Source organism: Tauraco erythrolophus, chromosome 1 (assembly GCF_009769465.1).
Source record: "Tauraco erythrolophus isolate bTauEry1 chromosome 1, bTauEry1.pri, whole genome shotgun sequence".
Lineage (NCBI taxonomy): Eukaryota > Metazoa > Chordata > Aves > Musophagiformes > Musophagidae > Tauraco > Tauraco erythrolophus.
The window spans coordinates 133231910-133247674 of NC_141465.1; the positions used below are offsets into that span (position 1 = coordinate 133231910).

The following is a 15765-nucleotide window of genomic DNA, read 5'->3' on the forward strand; positions in this document are numbered from 1 at the left end:
ATTAAAAGGACAGAAGGATCTTAGAGTTCCTCTTGACAAATGTTTCTTGGTATGTGCTTTGTCACAGCTACTGAGAGGTGATAGTGTGGAGAATTTTAAATTTAGAAGAGCATATTCAAATATTCTGCAGTATTTGGAATGATCATTAGGGAGGCTGCCTTGAAAAAAAGCAGAGTAAATGCAGTGTAGGATTCTTCGCTCTCCTCTTCCCGCAATATGAAATCACGTAGGACCAGCCCAGTGCATGGCAGACCTTTACATCATCCATTTGCAGACAGGGTGAATGAAATGTCTTCCTTTATTGTTTGTGATTATGGGCCAGAATACACCATATCACCTCATCCGAGGGAAGGATGTTATCCTGACCTTGTTATCCTTATAACTTATCAAGTTATCCTGACCAAGGATGGTCAGTTGTGTGGTTAGGTGCTGAGATACAGCCTGAGGAAGTCTGGTGCTCAGTGGCAGATAGAGCCTTCCAGCACTAAGATAGCTCAGCCCTGCCTCATGCTCCCCTCAAGAGAGAAGAATAAGACATTGCCCGTCAGCTATTTGCATTTTCATGTGATATGTAGCAATCACATTCTGGAAATTCTTTCCTCCTCTATTCCCTCTGCTCTAACGCAGATGATGTAACTTCCCAGAGAAGATTAGAACTGTTGTTACCCTCGGCCATAGCAGGGTCTGGTGTCTTAGCAAGGAGCAGGATAGAAGTAATCCTGGATGCTTCTAGACTACAGTCCAGAATCTGCCAGAAAACAGGTAGGTGGTTTGCCAGCATCCATCTTTTCAGTGGAGGCGGCAGGAAAGACTGGAATTAATCTCCTCCAATTTAGTGATTGAATTTAGTCTCCAAAGCTGGCTCACAAACACCTTGAAGAACAGTTGAGTCATTCCTTTTTAAATATAATACTTGCTGACTTCAGAATGGGCAGCTATATGAGATGTGGTCCCTTTTGAAATCCCTTATGTATTGTCATATTTCTGTTTCTACCTCTTTTCTTCTACTAAGCATGAGGATATTGTGCAGGCTGACGACTACTAGGGCAACTTCAAGAGTGCTTTGTTTGTGGGAGAATCCTTGAGCAAAGAGGCAACTGATGATCCAAAATACTGTTGTGGTTTTGCCCATTCCTACCTTTGAGGAAGCTTTTCAAAAAAAGTAGATAAGGGGACGTGGTCAAAGTCCTCTGAATCTTCTTCAGTTCACTACATCTTTCTTGCTGTGTGAAGGTTTCTTTCCATAAAGATTATGAGTTGCAAAAGTGTTTGGCTTGATTTTGCAGAGTTATTTTATCTTATTTTCACACTCCTTCCTTTGAACTGTAGCTAGAAAAGAGCTCAGTGCCGTAGGTGCTGATCTTGGCTAGACTTGGAGAGGTCTGTGGAAGTGAGGTGGGAAAGTCGGGCGACGAGAGTTTTCTCTGGGAAGTCACTTGCTTTCTCTGTGAGCGGGGAGCGTTGAGTATTTTACCTCGTAAACAGGGATCCTCATCCTGTTTGCAGCTTCCAGGTGCCAGCTTAGCACGAGCAATAGCAAAGCAGGTACTTTGTAAAGAACAGCGTGTCCCCACCACCATCGGCTTGAGCAGCATTTCAGACGGTCTTTCTACGTGTAAGACACCTGTTTGCTCACTCTGATTATTGTAACACTCGTCGATGGAGAAGGTGGCCTCATGCTGAACCCTTTCCAGTCCAGGTACCCTTCCGATCTGGTGTAATGCTGGTGAAAGTACACAGTGGCAGCGCAGGTGTTCCCTTCTGTCTTAGAACAGATATTGCTGTGTTGTCTTTGCTTTGCTCCTGCTCTGGATGGAGAAGATCGAGCTGTGTTGAGCTCTTTAATTTCTAACTTTGAAGTTTAAATGTTGGAGTTTTCTGTTGGGTCCTTGTGTGGCAAGGTAGAAAGGAGGAGTTGGACTTAAGGAACAGCAGCACAGGTGAGCCACTTGCAATCCATGGCCAGTGACAGCATTCGTATCATCCTTGAACCTCCTGCAGAGCCCGCTGGAAACAAGTAACTCATAGCTCTGCTTGGCAGGTGCCTGGTCCTATTACTCCTGCTTTGAGGAGAAACCAGAGTGCTGTGCTGGGCCAGTCAGTTCTAAAGTCAGCCAAAACACACCTAAACCCCACCTGTGTCAATGGGAGTGGTTTAGATTGACCTCCCTGAATGCTTTTTTTGTTTTTTTTTTGTGGATTCCCAAAAAGTTGTAGCAGAGCAGAAGCTGCCTGAAACCAAAGATGCTCTTTTACCCCGCATTAGAACCTGGTGATGCTTTGTATGTTTATTCCTGAAACATTCAACAAAATGGTCTTTCAAGCATCATTTCACTAGTAGTTTTTCATTGCCCTCATTTTTTTCCTTTTTTTTCCCAGTAGAATCTTCACCTTCATGGACTGCAATATCTTTGTTCTTTCAGCCTTACTTTTTTCAAACTGGCTGCAGAGGCTTCCGTAGAACGAGGGGGTTACATAAAAAAGATGAAGATGATATTTGTTTTGAAAGGAGACTGAAAAGAATACATTCTGCTTATGAATGGTCACTAAGAGAGCGCTGATCTTCGTAGTGCCTTGCTGTGCAACACAGGAGCTCGTGATGATGATAAAAGGGTATAGGTTTTGAAAAGGATGAAAGGAAATGCTCTTCTAACTTGGCACATAACAAGCTCCTGGAATTCATTGCCGGGGGACGTTGTTGCAGCACATACTTTAGTAAGATTCAAATCTCTGAAGAACTACCAGTCCTCCGGGTCCAGAACATGAACTCCGGGGCTAGCTGGGGTCACAGAAATTTATTTCCCCCGTGGAATAATGTTGCACAGTCCCCCAGTTGCCAATGGAGGGCTCAGCGCTCCTCTTAAGTATGAGCTACTAGGAGAAATAGCTAGACTGGTTCATGACTGTTTTTGAGGTGAGAAACATCCAATGTCTGGAGACTACCGAATGAAGGAAAACCTCAGGGAGCATTTTCCAGCCTAAAGGAAATTTTCTCTTCATCTGCAGGCAGTTACTTTTTCTTTCATCTGGGAAGAATGGAAAATTTCTCAATTCCTTTGCTTCTTCTAAGCACAGTCATCAGAAAGGATTCACAGGCTTGATCCTCAGCACGTTTAATTCGATGGACTTTTTCCATTAGCTTTAATGGGTTTTGTTTCGCTCTTTTTGCCAAAATGGCTTCTCAAAGTGCTTTGAGATCTACAGATGAAAGCCCTGGCTAAGCAAAGGTAGAATTTATTATTATTGTTCATCTGGAAGAAGCTGAGTTATTTCATCTCCCTACAATGACTTTATAAACTCTGTTGCCAACTAAAGGGGAGAAAAGACTCTAGGCTTAGTGTCAGCTGTTTTTGCACAGGCTGAGATTTGCTTATAGATGTCATCAGAAATGTTTCAGCTGGTATTTATATTACTAGTTGCAGCTAGAGTTGTCACCAGCTGGTTTGCCAGCTCTGCTCACAACTACTGAGCTGGTACAGAATGATCTGCCACGGCCAGCACCCAAATCCCTTGCATTCCCAAGGTCTGTCCTATTTCACGAGTCATCACTCTCAGCATCAGATCTGCCCATCTTCTTCCTTGCAAACCCTTGAAAGGCTGCTAAGTATAGGCATAACTGTGCTTTGTGTGTCAGTCCTAGTAGGAAGAGGTAAGGAATTCTATGATTCTGTGAAGTTCTGCATCTGGTTTTACTACTTGGGCAGTGGAGGGGAAAAAAACCTGAAGATTGGATTGAGTGTAGTAAATGGCTTCCCAAATTTTAACTACTGTTAATGATCTGCAAGGAAAAATAATATTTCATGGTATAAAAGGCACACTGGCAAACTGAGTCTGCCAGGGCGATCCGTTGCAGCTGTAGAATATGTTGGTGAGTATTCCTGGTTTGTGAGTAGAGCTGACCAGTGGTGTTACTTTGGCTTCACTCTGTTAAAATGTAGTCTTCAAGCCAACAAAATTCTGAAGTCCGAGCAAGTACACTGAAATATCTATATTTTAAGCAAGTACAGTTAAATACATAATGTGTATTTTACATATGAATATATATAAAAATGTATATACATACACAAAAGTACTTTTTTCTTGCGATTCATTAACAGTAGTTAAAATCTGGGAAGCTATTTATTACAATCGATCCAATCTTCATTTTTTTTTCCACAGTGTTTTTCCCCTCTACTCCACTGCCTAAGTAGTAAAACACATATATGCATTCATATTTAAGTGTACTTTGTTTTTTTTTTTAACTGGGATGATAAAATATTCATACACAAAGATTAGAAGCCTGTAATACATCTGGAGTCACTCAATCCCTTACTAGTGCATTCATATAAAGAAGAATAACTTTGTGGCCTCAGCAAGCTCAGAAGTGGCCCCATAAATCAATAGAACCACTGAGATGTTTTTCACTCCTATTAAAATAAAACTGGTGGTGACAATTTATAGCTGCAAATAGAGTTCCTGTGTATCTCTTCAGCTACAGTCCAGCTGGGAAATGGGGAACTCTAAAGAAGAACCACCATAATCTTGTTGACACCCATATGTTTGGAATATCTGCTTGCAAATGTTTTGTGAGTTTTCTGTGCACAACAGGTGCTGTTCTCCAAAAGGAAATGTCTTCTTCCAGATCTCATTTTTGGAGAAAATATGTCCAAGATTTTTTTGCTGATTTACTGTGGAAATAAATGAATCAGTCTGTAAGAGTGATTGGGGAAAAAGTAACAAAAAAAATCGTAATTACCTTAAAAGAAAAAAAAAATCTGAAAGAATATTCAGCAGACAGCAATACCTATTTAGGCTTCCGAAGAAATTACTGGAAATGAAATGATGTAGGCTATTGAAAGGTAGACAGAAAATGAAAGAATTTATTGTAGGGCAGTTTTTGGCACCAGCATGACGAGGGCTAAACAAACCCAAGCAGGCAACTCCATCTCCAAGAGTAGAAATGTTTTGTGCCTCTGTAGGAACCTGGGTTTGTGCCTCTGCTAGGAATATTTTAGATCCTAAAAGTTACAAAGATGCTCTCAATATGAGCAGAACAACGATGTTCAAGCTGTTCTTCGTACCCAGACGAGTTCTTGCTCCTGAAAACAGGCTCTGGCGTATCGGCAGAGCACAGCTCTGCTGGTTTAGATGTGTTTACACTTGGGGTTTCTCCTAATACAATTCTGCCTGTCAGGGAGCTGCACCTCTTCACACCCCTGACCAACCCCGGCTGCCTTGGCAGAAACCCACAGTGGTTAGGGTCAAAGGGAAGTAATTAAGATGGAAAGCAAAACCCTAGATAAAAAGCTCGCTCTAATTACATCAGCATAACCGTGCTGCAAATGTAACTGTCTGTTTAAATTACAGGTATCTAGACCTCCGAAAATTCGGTTCGGTTCCTCATGGAGGCTTCGGAATGGGGTTTGAACGCTACCTGCAGTACATCCTGGGAGTTGACAATATCAAAGATGTTATTCCTTTCCCCAGGTTTTCTCACTCCTGTCTCCTGTAGCTCAGCAGTTGACTCACTGCTGGTGTGACTATATGTATATAACATACTAGGATATGGCTAAGTGTGTTTTAGTAGGAAATAAAGATATTTTTTGTATCAGTGAAACTCTCTGTAAATTTAATACCGGCTTATTGAAAATAATATATGTTCTGGTGAGATTACGGAAGCACACGGGCAGTTAATTTGATAGCAGTTCATGTCTTCAGTGGGCTTCAGGAGTATTAATAAATCCCACTTAACTAAAGGGTTAAGATTCTCGTGAGACTAGTACAAGCCCTGGAAGTACTGAATAAGTGGTGTTGGGAGGTAGTGGGGATTTTGTGTGAAATATTAATAAGGAGGTGTGACCTAAAACGGACCGGGAGCCAGGACTGCTGTGAGGCTTTACTAGGCTTTAATTAAATGCCTGCACAGTGCTTTGAAGATTGTTATAAAATTGTGAAGTATTGTCCTGGCTGTGATGCACTTGCCCTTACGAAAGGGGCTACTGTAGAGCATGATTCTCCCCACCCCGGGTTAAAAGCAAATATTGTTTACCTTGGAAAAATCAGCCAGACCTAGCAAGGAAAAATGTCGTGTTTGAACTGCTGGAGTAAGTGAAGTGAATGATGTTTGATTTTGTGAATCATCAATAAAGATGGGCACTGGGTTGTTTTGTAACTCTATATGGTTTCTTCTTCTGTTATAAAACCATAGCCCTCAGCATCATGGCGTTTCCTTCAGTGTCTTGAGTAGATGTTTCCTTTTCGGTGTACTCAAATTAGTTGCACAACTTCTGCAGGAGATATCTGTTTTCTGTCTCCAAGAGACCACATGTTCATAGCAGAAAGAAATGTTCAGTTAGATGAGAGTTTGTTCATCTCTCCGGAGCCAACTTGCAGTTTATTGGTGTTTTTTTGTTGTTGCTTTGCTCGTTTGTTGTTGTCACTGAGAAAATATCTCATGTACTCATCGGACCAAGCAGTTTTGTCTATATTTTGAAACAAGCAACGTGTGCTCCCAAGCATTGCATATGTATTAAGTAATTTCTTATCACTAGAGGATCTGTACTCCGTGCAGTCTTTAATGGGTTTGTACTCTCAGCTTCCCTGCTAGGTAAAGAAAGAATTCATTTCTGTTTTGAAGACTGGATTATGGGAAGATCAAGTGACTTGCCCAAGGCAATTGGAAACTAGGGGTTTATTTAGGACTCGAACTGTTGGTTTCCAGCATCCTTCTTCTCTTCCAAATATCACAATCCAGCAAATGGTCATTAGCATAGTGCTTACTACTCTGGAGCCCGAGACGGCTGCAGTGTAAACAATATATACAGAGAAAAAGCAAGATATTGCTAATGAACCCCACGTAAACTGCCATGTACAACGTGAAGTGGCTTCAGAACAGCCCTGAAGACTTCTTTTCCGAGTAGATGAAAGAGATTGAAAAGTAGTAATCAAGTAGCATTGCGCTGGGAATATTGCAGACACAGTTCTCTCTGGTAGGGCTGTGTAATGCTGCACCTGCAGTACCCAAAAATACATGGTTATGTCACGTGGCACCTGCTGCGTTTGGGTTTGGTCCACGGCTGGGACTTTTGCGTGTTATGATCATGCAAACAACATCACCACAAGGTCATTGTTTCAGGGTGTTTGTTGCAGGCACTGAGACATCTCCTGCATAGCAAGATTTTTTTCGTACCTCCTTGATCCGCTTGATTAGGCAGGTGTTAACTGTGCATTTGCTGGTTTGCGTTTCCCAGTACAGCCTGAGTTGGTAAATCTGGTTCCACGAAGTGGTTCAAGCAGCTGCCTTCCTTTTGAAACCACTGAGCAGTTCCTGTATCAAACACCTGAGTATCTTCTTGCATTTAGACCATCCCTCCTTTTAATGCGTTGTCTTAAATGTTATTGCTGCTCTTTGTGTTCTGGAGTTACTTCTTTCAGCAGAAAGATGTGGAAAGAGTGCAGCTACCAAACAGCCCCATCCATACCTAAATAACTTGCCATCAGCAGGTCTCCTTATTGAGATCCTCGGTCATTGATTCCATCTCAGTTGCTGTTAATGAGAGTGCTTGAACTGGAAGCCCATCTGCTGAAAATAGAGTGGGTGGATGGCAAAACCATCTCACGTCCACTCTGCTCTCATCCCTGCAGCAGTTCTGGGCTGGCTGTGTTGGTTTTGGCATCAGCAGCCTGTTGTCACTGAGAAGTTCTTGTTCACACTGTGAGATGCCAGATGGGCAGGGTGGGGCTTAACAGCGACAGGTGGAAAACAAGGTGTAGAGAAGACGACAATGGAAGGTGCCAAAAAGTCATAGGATGACATGGCATGAGTCACAAGTTCCCGGGAAGGATAGCGGGACTGTTTCAAACGCTTGCAGAGTGGCTGTCAGGGCCTTATTTGAGGTGACAGCTTGCAAGAACCAATGACTCGTATGATCCACCCTTCATTCTTTGCCTTGGTAAGAGGTTGTTGCAGGACAGAAGGGAAAGGTTGAACCTTTGGTTTGTACATAGATAGATGTACGAAGGAATATATCTATCTATGTACAAACCAAAGGTTCAACCTTTTCCTTCTGTCAGGCTGAGAGTTGGGGCTGTTCAGCTTGGAGAAGAGAAGGCTCCGGGGTGATCTTATAGCAGCCTTCTAGTACTTAAAGGGGGCCTACAGGAAAGCTGGAGAGGGGCTTTTGACAAGGGCATGGAGTGATAGGACAAGGGGCAATGGATTTAAACTGAAAGAGGGGAGATTTAGATTGGATATAAGGAAGAAGTTTTTCACTCCGAGGGTGGTGAGGCATTGGAACAGGTTGCCCAGAGAAGTTGTAGATGCCCCATCCCTGGAAGTGTTCAAGGCCAGGTTGGAGGAGGCTTTGGGCAACCTGATGTAGTGGAGGGTGTCCCTGCCCATGGCAGGGGCTTAGAACTAGATGATCTTTGAGGTCCTTTCCAACCCAAACTGTTCTCTGATTCTATGATTCTATGAATATCAAAAGTTTTGGGCTTTAGAGGTGGTTTCTTTATTTGCTTTGGTGTTGGTTGTGGGTTTTTTTGTTTGGTTTTCTGATTGCAGCCATTGCAGAAAGGCAGGTTTTTAAGGAAGATGTAGCAAGGAGGCACCATGAGTGGTTCTTTGTGTGTTTCTGACTGTGTGTCCAAGAGGAGCGGTCTCCCCAGTCTTCTACAAGTACTTCTATTTCATTCAAAGGTACTTGGTGAGTTGGAGATCCAGTGGGCAGGGTTGAGCTAAGGAGGCATTGCCCTTGGATCCAAAAGCTCATCCAAAAAACTACCCCCAATAATCTGGCAGAATAAGCAGGAGGGAGAGCAGGACTGTTCCCAACAGAACTAACCAGATGAACGTTCAGGCTCAGGAGGGAGAAGAAAGAGTTGTCCGGTCTTGGAAACAGCCTTCAACGTGCGTTGGTTTTGGTAGTGGTGGGAGAGAGAAGAAGGTAGAGGCTGAGGCCCATGTGCATGATGGTACTGCTTAGGGTTAATACCGAGATCGACATTCTTGTGAGAAGAAGATTTATGGGTACCCAGCAAGGGTGGGAGCTGCTCTTTCCCTCCAGGCTGGCATTGTTCACCCCGTGCTATGTATATATAACATTGGCTGGTATTGCCAAGGAATGCGACATGTTTTCCCTGGGATTTCCATGTGGAATGTCATGTATTTCCTTCAGATCTCCTCTCGCAGCATGAAACGGAAGTTAATCTGGAGGACAGGCAAGGTCATTCCTCTTGGACAGGCAGGGAAAAGCACCGAGGATTTCTTAGATTTAAGCAGTTTTCATTGCTACATCTTTGCTTAGAGTCTGCGCTCTGGCAATGGCTGAAGCCGAGGAAACCTCTGGCACCTCTTGAAAGGAAAAGCTGTTGTTCTGTGCACACAGGAGTCACCTCAGCCTGAAATCGCGGCGCAGTGGCTCGCCTTGGGGTGTTGTCAGTGCCGTAAGCGGTCAGCTCTCAAGCCCAGGTGACCAGCACGGTCTCTGCTGGCATCCCTTTGGTAAGTATTTCTTGAAGTTTCAGTTCCTCAGCACTTTAGCACTGCCTTTTTTCGTGTTTGTCCTCGCTTTGAGCTTCAGAGGGAAGAATCAGGGCCATCGATTACTGTGTCCGTGGCTTTGCAACGTTAGGACAGAGTGATGGGAGAGCAACACCGCTGGGAATAAAAGAGCAGTACCATAAACTTTGCATAACCAAATGCCAGCCTCTCAGAAGAGTGTTTAGAGGAAAACCTTTGTTTTCACTTCAAAAATATCAGATAATCCCTTCACTTAAGATTTTTTATGTGCAGGATCAAAGTATCCTGAAATACTCTATTTTTAATTAAAAAAATAATACCCGCGGAACTAACACCGTGTCTTTGTCTTTTCGGTTTTAAAACCACGGGAGGGCAAATGTGTGCTCTGAAGCTGGTAGCAGAGATTGCCCTTCTCCCCCTCATGATTGATGTCGTGATACCATGGCAGTGTCTAGATCTTGGACCAGCTTCCGTACAAGCATAGATGGAAAGATACATCACTGGGCCAAATGTTTAAAAGCCAGCAGAGCAGAGCAGGGATTTTAACGGAATTTCCTGCATTCAGGCCCCCAGACCTGAGGGAAAAGCAGCAAGGTGCCCAGCTCAGGAGTCCTCTCTCCAGTTTATTTGGTAGTAGTTGTAGTTTATAAAGCACCACTTGTTTGAGGGAATGCCAGGACTTTGGTGGGAAACGTAACGTACAGTTTTGCTTGCTGGACTAATATTGATTGTTTTGGAAATAGCTTATAGGTGTGTTTTTCTTCGAGGGGAGAAGGGGACTAATTTGCCAAGAAACACTTTGGTCATTGTTTCCATTAAATGTGTGTATAGAGATAAATGTGGCTTTGCTGCTGCTGAAACCAGTAACAGTCATTATTACTGTTGGTTTAGCCTCTGCCTTATGCTTAGGGAGATTTGGGAGATGGGTCCAAGGGAGAAATAAGAAAGACTTTGCCTAAAGATTGTCAAAGTTCTAATTTCCTCAGATCTAACCAAAGCTGTTGAAGCCACAAAAATGGTGGTCTCGGGTGTGAATTTATTGTTTCATCTTACTGTTTGTTGCAGAGCCGTGACCTTTGGAAGGATTGTAAAGTTTTATTTTATGATCCTGCTGGTCAAGAGACGTATGTAATTTACTATACGAGTTCTTACAGACTTGGCTAACAACAAGTTTGACCCAGAGTTCAAAGAAATTATGGCTCCCGTTGTTTTATTGCTGCTGTGAAGTGTGTTATTGTCTGTCCTACGGCTGTGTCTCAGTGTCCGCTGCACAAGTTGTTCAGCGAAGATGCTGGAAAGGGAGAACTTTTGCGTAAAGGGCAGGAGAGGAGCAAGACTGTGTGGCCATTTAGGAGACATACACTAGCTCCAGCAGAAATTGTAGGCTGGATTATGGGTGAAATGTGGATGAAATGATTTCAGAACCCCTGTCGCTCTTGTTGCTGACACTATTTTACTATGGGAAATTGAGGCACGGAGCAATGAAGCCGCTTGCCCAAGGTTATGGAAGATGTGTGGCACAACCGTGGAACTGACCCAAACCAACCAAATCCTTTCTCGGAGCCTCCCCCAGAGACTTCCCTCTGTTTGCCTTTGGGTGCGCAGCCACACCAGAAGCAAGGCAGGATGTTTGCAGCTGATCCGGTTTCAGACACATTTTTGGCATTTCTAAGATGTGCTTCAGTGATTTTTATCTATCCCTGTATGCCCCAAGGCTTTTCAGAGAGAGCAATCCTGCTGTTTATTTTTATTACTCTGACAATTGATTTTTTCTGAATAATTCGAGGCAGCCAACAGGGTACATTTTTAATTTTCTTTGCAAAGTTTCATCTTGCCTTTTGCTCTTCACCAATAGCTGTGTGTCTTACTGTCTTCAGCAGGTTAATGTGCTGATACTTGTGTGTGCTGTAAAAATAGAGGTCTACATTTTCAGAAGTCACCAATCGTACAGGTTGCTGGCAAAAAAAAAACGCAAACTGCTCAGGAAAAATCATGGTGTGGTCTGGGAGGTGGCCTTGATAAATCACATAAACACACAAGTCTGTATATGGGACTGTTCTGTACTGTCTGCCATGACTTCCAAAGAGGCCAGATTTCCAGCCACGGGGGAAAAAAATTATATTTTGTAGACACAATGGTTTTGTAATGATACTTCTATGGTGCCTTTACCTCCAAAGCGGTTTTTGAGCATTAATTCAGTGCTGTCTTTGTGGCCCTTTGAAGATCCTGGGCTCTAAGTGCTCAGTGCTGTGATTAAGCTGTGGGAAGCAGGCTTGTGATCCGTATTTTTCTGAGACACAGGTCTCCCATTTTCTGCTTGTCCCTCAGCTTTGCTGCTGCTCTGTTGAGGAACGCATGGCCGTGGGCCACCTGTCCAAGCAAGAAAGAGCTGGACACCTACCCTGGACAACTTCAGGGCTTACTGACCTCTCCGTGTTGGTGCTGCCAGGACTGTTCACAGAGCTGTGATGCTGCAGGTGAGTGCAGAAAAGTCAGGGACAGGTGAAGGGGCTTGCCAGAGGTTATAGAGGGAAGCTCCAGGAGATCCAGCTGTGAGCACTTGCCTACTGCAGAGATTCTGGCATGGCTGTAGCCGATGAGGCCTCGTTGTGGCCTCACAATGGCATCTCCGTGAAGCACTTGAAATGACCTCTGCAGTTGTTTAGTATAAATAAAACACCGTGTACGCTCTAGGCTTGCCCAACAGTGTGTACACAGCATCAGAGCTGCCGAGAAGGGGCTCTGTGCCGCGGCCGAAGTGCTGGGAAGGGTGTGCTTCAGGTGCCTTTCCATGAACGTGCATGGGTGGTGCTTTTCCGTATCACCTTCCACGTCTGAACCCGAATAACCATGCAGATCAGATCCGAGGGCCTGGTTTACCCAGTGGCTTGAAACAGTCTTTCAAATTCCATTATTACTAATGGCATTAATGAATTATTAGCATTTATGGTGATTTAGGAAGTATAGGGTTCAAGTATTTAACAAATTTCATGAGCCTGTTTGTTAACAAACTCGATGGATGACTTGCTGGGCAGGATTACGTGGCCGTCTCCTTAGAGTACGTGCTAAAACACAGTGGTTTTGGCACCATGTTACTCCAGTCCCTGATTGAGATCATAGAGTCGTAGAATGGTTCGGGTTGGAAGGGACCTCAAAGATCACCCAGTTCCAACCCCCCTGCCATGGGCAGGGACAACCTCCGCTACACCAGGTTGCCCAAAGCCTCATCCAACCTGGCCTTGAACACTTCCAGGGATGGGGTATCCACAACTTCTCTGGGCAACCTGTTCCAGTGCCTCACCACCCTCACAGTGAAGAATTTCTTTCTTATATCTAATACAAATCTCCCCTCTTTCAGTTTAAAGCCATTGCCCCTTGTCCTATCACTCCATGCCCTTGTCAAAAGTCCCTCTCCAGCTTTCCTGTAGGCCCCTTTAGGTACTGGAAGGCTGCTAGAAGGTCTCCCCAGAGTTTTGTCTTCTCCAGAGATCTAGTACCATCTGTAACAGTGCTGGTATGGAAGAAAGGAAGAAAGCTGGTACTAAACCCTCTGAGATAGAGCATTATGAAGTGTTCATTTCCCAGATCATTAGAAACTCAAAATAGCCATCTGGCCAAAACCAGAGATGCATCTGCCTGCTTAACAGTGTTCAGCTGTGAGGGTGGCAGCTCTGTAGCTTTTGGGACTGGGAGCTGGAGAACATCCTTTGCTGCTGATCTTAGGGAAGTCTCTTCACACTGATCGTTACACAGTTGATCTGCAGTTCAAACTTGAGCTGAATTTTAGGAGGTGTCTGTCTAAAATGTAATAGAACATTTCAGCCAGGAATATAATACACTTCCTATGCTTCCACATGGCCTAAAATGCTTTGGAACTACAAGAGCGTTCCACCTCCATCCGTTACTCCAGTAATTCTTTTCACTGTTAAAAAAGTGCCGTATTTCAGTCTCCATCGGCCTGGCCTCAGCGTCTGTCAGGAGGATCTCAGTGTGTCTTCACTCTCATCATTTCAGGGTCATTAGAAAAGACCACAGAGTCTTGAATTTTCAAAATTTGACCTAAAATACGATGGGAACAAGCTTTTACCTGCTGCTTCAGTAACTTAATACTGGTAGGAGCTTCAGGGACACTGAAAATAAGGTCTTTTCGCTGCTGTTATGTTTACCAGGTGCCACTCTCTTACCTATAGATCACCTGTAGTAGCTGTAACCACAGCATTTTGTATATTCCTAGTTCTCAGCTGGTGATGTACAGCAGAAAATGGGACCTGAGGAGCTCCTTCCTCATCAGCCATTCACTCCTTATGATCTCAGCTTCCCTACTGGTACAGTAAGGATAATCAGATTTATATGTCTCAAAGCGCACGTGCATCATAGGTCTATGCTCCGGTCGTTTTAGCTTTAAGCCGTGTGTGGTCTGTGCTTGTAAACAAACGTAGAGATCCATACTCCAGATAATTTACACTTTCTAGGAGAGGCCTGGACGTAATATGACGGCAACGACTTCCTTCTTCTAATAGAATTTTTCGCTCATTACATTGACCGTAGAAGGCGAGCTCATATCCTGAAGGGGTGGTGTTGGAAGGCGGAGTAGGGGGGAAAGCATCTGGTTTTATTCTGGCTTCTGTTTTGACCAGCAAATATAATGGCACATGACCGTTGAGCCAACAGTAATCCAGTTACAAAAGTCTTCGGAGTTACTGCACCGACCAAATTAAACTTGATTACATCCAATTATGCTGAAAAGCCAGACAACAGCTCTTAGCTCGGGGTGAAGTAACTTCTTGCCATCGCATGCGGGGAGGCCTCGCGGGGTGTCGGGAGGATAATTGCTCGTTTGCTCTACCGCAGAGCACCATCTGCTCTTCAAGTAATGCCTAAGGATGTGGGAGTAGAGCAGGGGCGGGAAAAACAGGCAGGGGAGCCCGGCGAAGATTTCTCCCTGCTCGTTTTATTACCGTTTGTTTTATGGTTGCTTGCCCTGGGCCCAGCTGCGGTCAAAGCCTCATTGTGCCCAACAGTGTCCGTAGAGGGAGTCCTTTCCATACAGAGCTTCTGGTCTCATCAGGGAAAAAAAACAAGGATGAAGTGGCCTTTATGCTTAAATCAGAAGAGCGTCCGTGTCTGGAGCACTGCCTGGTGCTCTTTCCACCGAGCAATGCTACAATGGTTTTTCTGTTTTGAGAAGGTGAGGAAAAAAATAGGAAAAGTCCCAGTTTCCTTCTCTTCCATGGTGGAAACAGCATAAGTGGAAGGGGAAAAAAAAAAAAGGGTAAATATAGCTGCCAGAAATGTATCTGGATCCAGGCAGGAGAGTTTGCATGAGGAGCTCATCCATCCTAGAAGGAAGGACCAGGCATGAAAAAGCTCTGTCTGGGCCCAAAACTGATTCATATTTCAGTAGCGTTCTGTCCCAGCTCAGCTCCAGGCAAAATTATTTCTAACTATCCAGTTTACTGAGGGAAGCAGGACTGGGCTTCAGCTTGGACTGGGGTTCCCGAGTAGGAAAACCCGCTTAATTATCTTCAAGTGCAAGGTGTGGAAGTGTCCTCTGGCTGCATCCACAGACACCGTCCAGCCCTTTCCCCATGGTGCCCGGTGGTCTGCATCCGTTCTTGATGGGACACGCTGGTTTTTCCCCAGATCTCCAACAGAGAAGGGGACAAAGCAGATTTAATCCGTTGTTTTCCCATCTCCACCACTAGCAAACGGACCATCAAGTCCAAGGGAGCATGTGCACCTTGAGCACTGCTAACCCATCTCTTCCCTTCTCTCTTTTCTCAGTCTCTATTAAGGCATCAGAGCTCCGATGCCCCCGTCTTTGCCAGAACACCGTAGTGAAGATGCGTGGAACTGTCTCGTTATCCGATCAAAGCATCCTGTGCTACTGTTCCCCCGGCTCATGGAAAGCAGCCAGTGCTGCCGGAGCTGCTGCCTGTCACACAAAGGGAAGGACCGTCTTGTGGTTCGCCTTCGACCACGGTTGTTCTGGGGGACTTGCTGAGCTCTTTTACGGAGGGTGGAAAACTTGAAAAGACTCACGTTCTTGAAAGAGATTTTTTTTTTTTTTTTAACCTTGAAAATTCTTGATGAAATAAGAAAAAAAAAAAAAAAGCTGCTTCCATCTAGCTCTGCTGCAGGAACTGTTTTGTGAAGATAAAGTCAGGTCGTATTGTTGTGGAGCTGGATCTCATGAGATTGAGCGTTGGCTCGGAATTGTAAAGCAGGCATGTCGCACCGAGCAGCGCAGCAGATTTTTAAAGCCT

At 44.3% G+C, this 15765-nt stretch overlaps 1 protein-coding gene across 3 annotated transcripts in view; it reads left to right on the forward strand.

Moving 5' to 3' along the window:
- The window catches only part of NARS2 (asparaginyl-tRNA synthetase 2, mitochondrial), a 59989-nt gene extending 54498 nt beyond the window's left edge, over positions 1 to 5491 (forward strand). For all 3 annotated transcript variants that reach the window (XM_086614669.1, XM_086614659.1, XM_086614650.1), the window contains one exon: positions 5347 to 5491. In XM_086614669.1, the coding sequence (XP_086470795.1) occupies positions 5347 to 5491 (145 nt within the window). The remainder of the gene's footprint in view (positions 1 to 5346) is intronic.
- The last annotated feature ends 10274 nt before the right edge of the window (positions 5492 to 15765 follow it).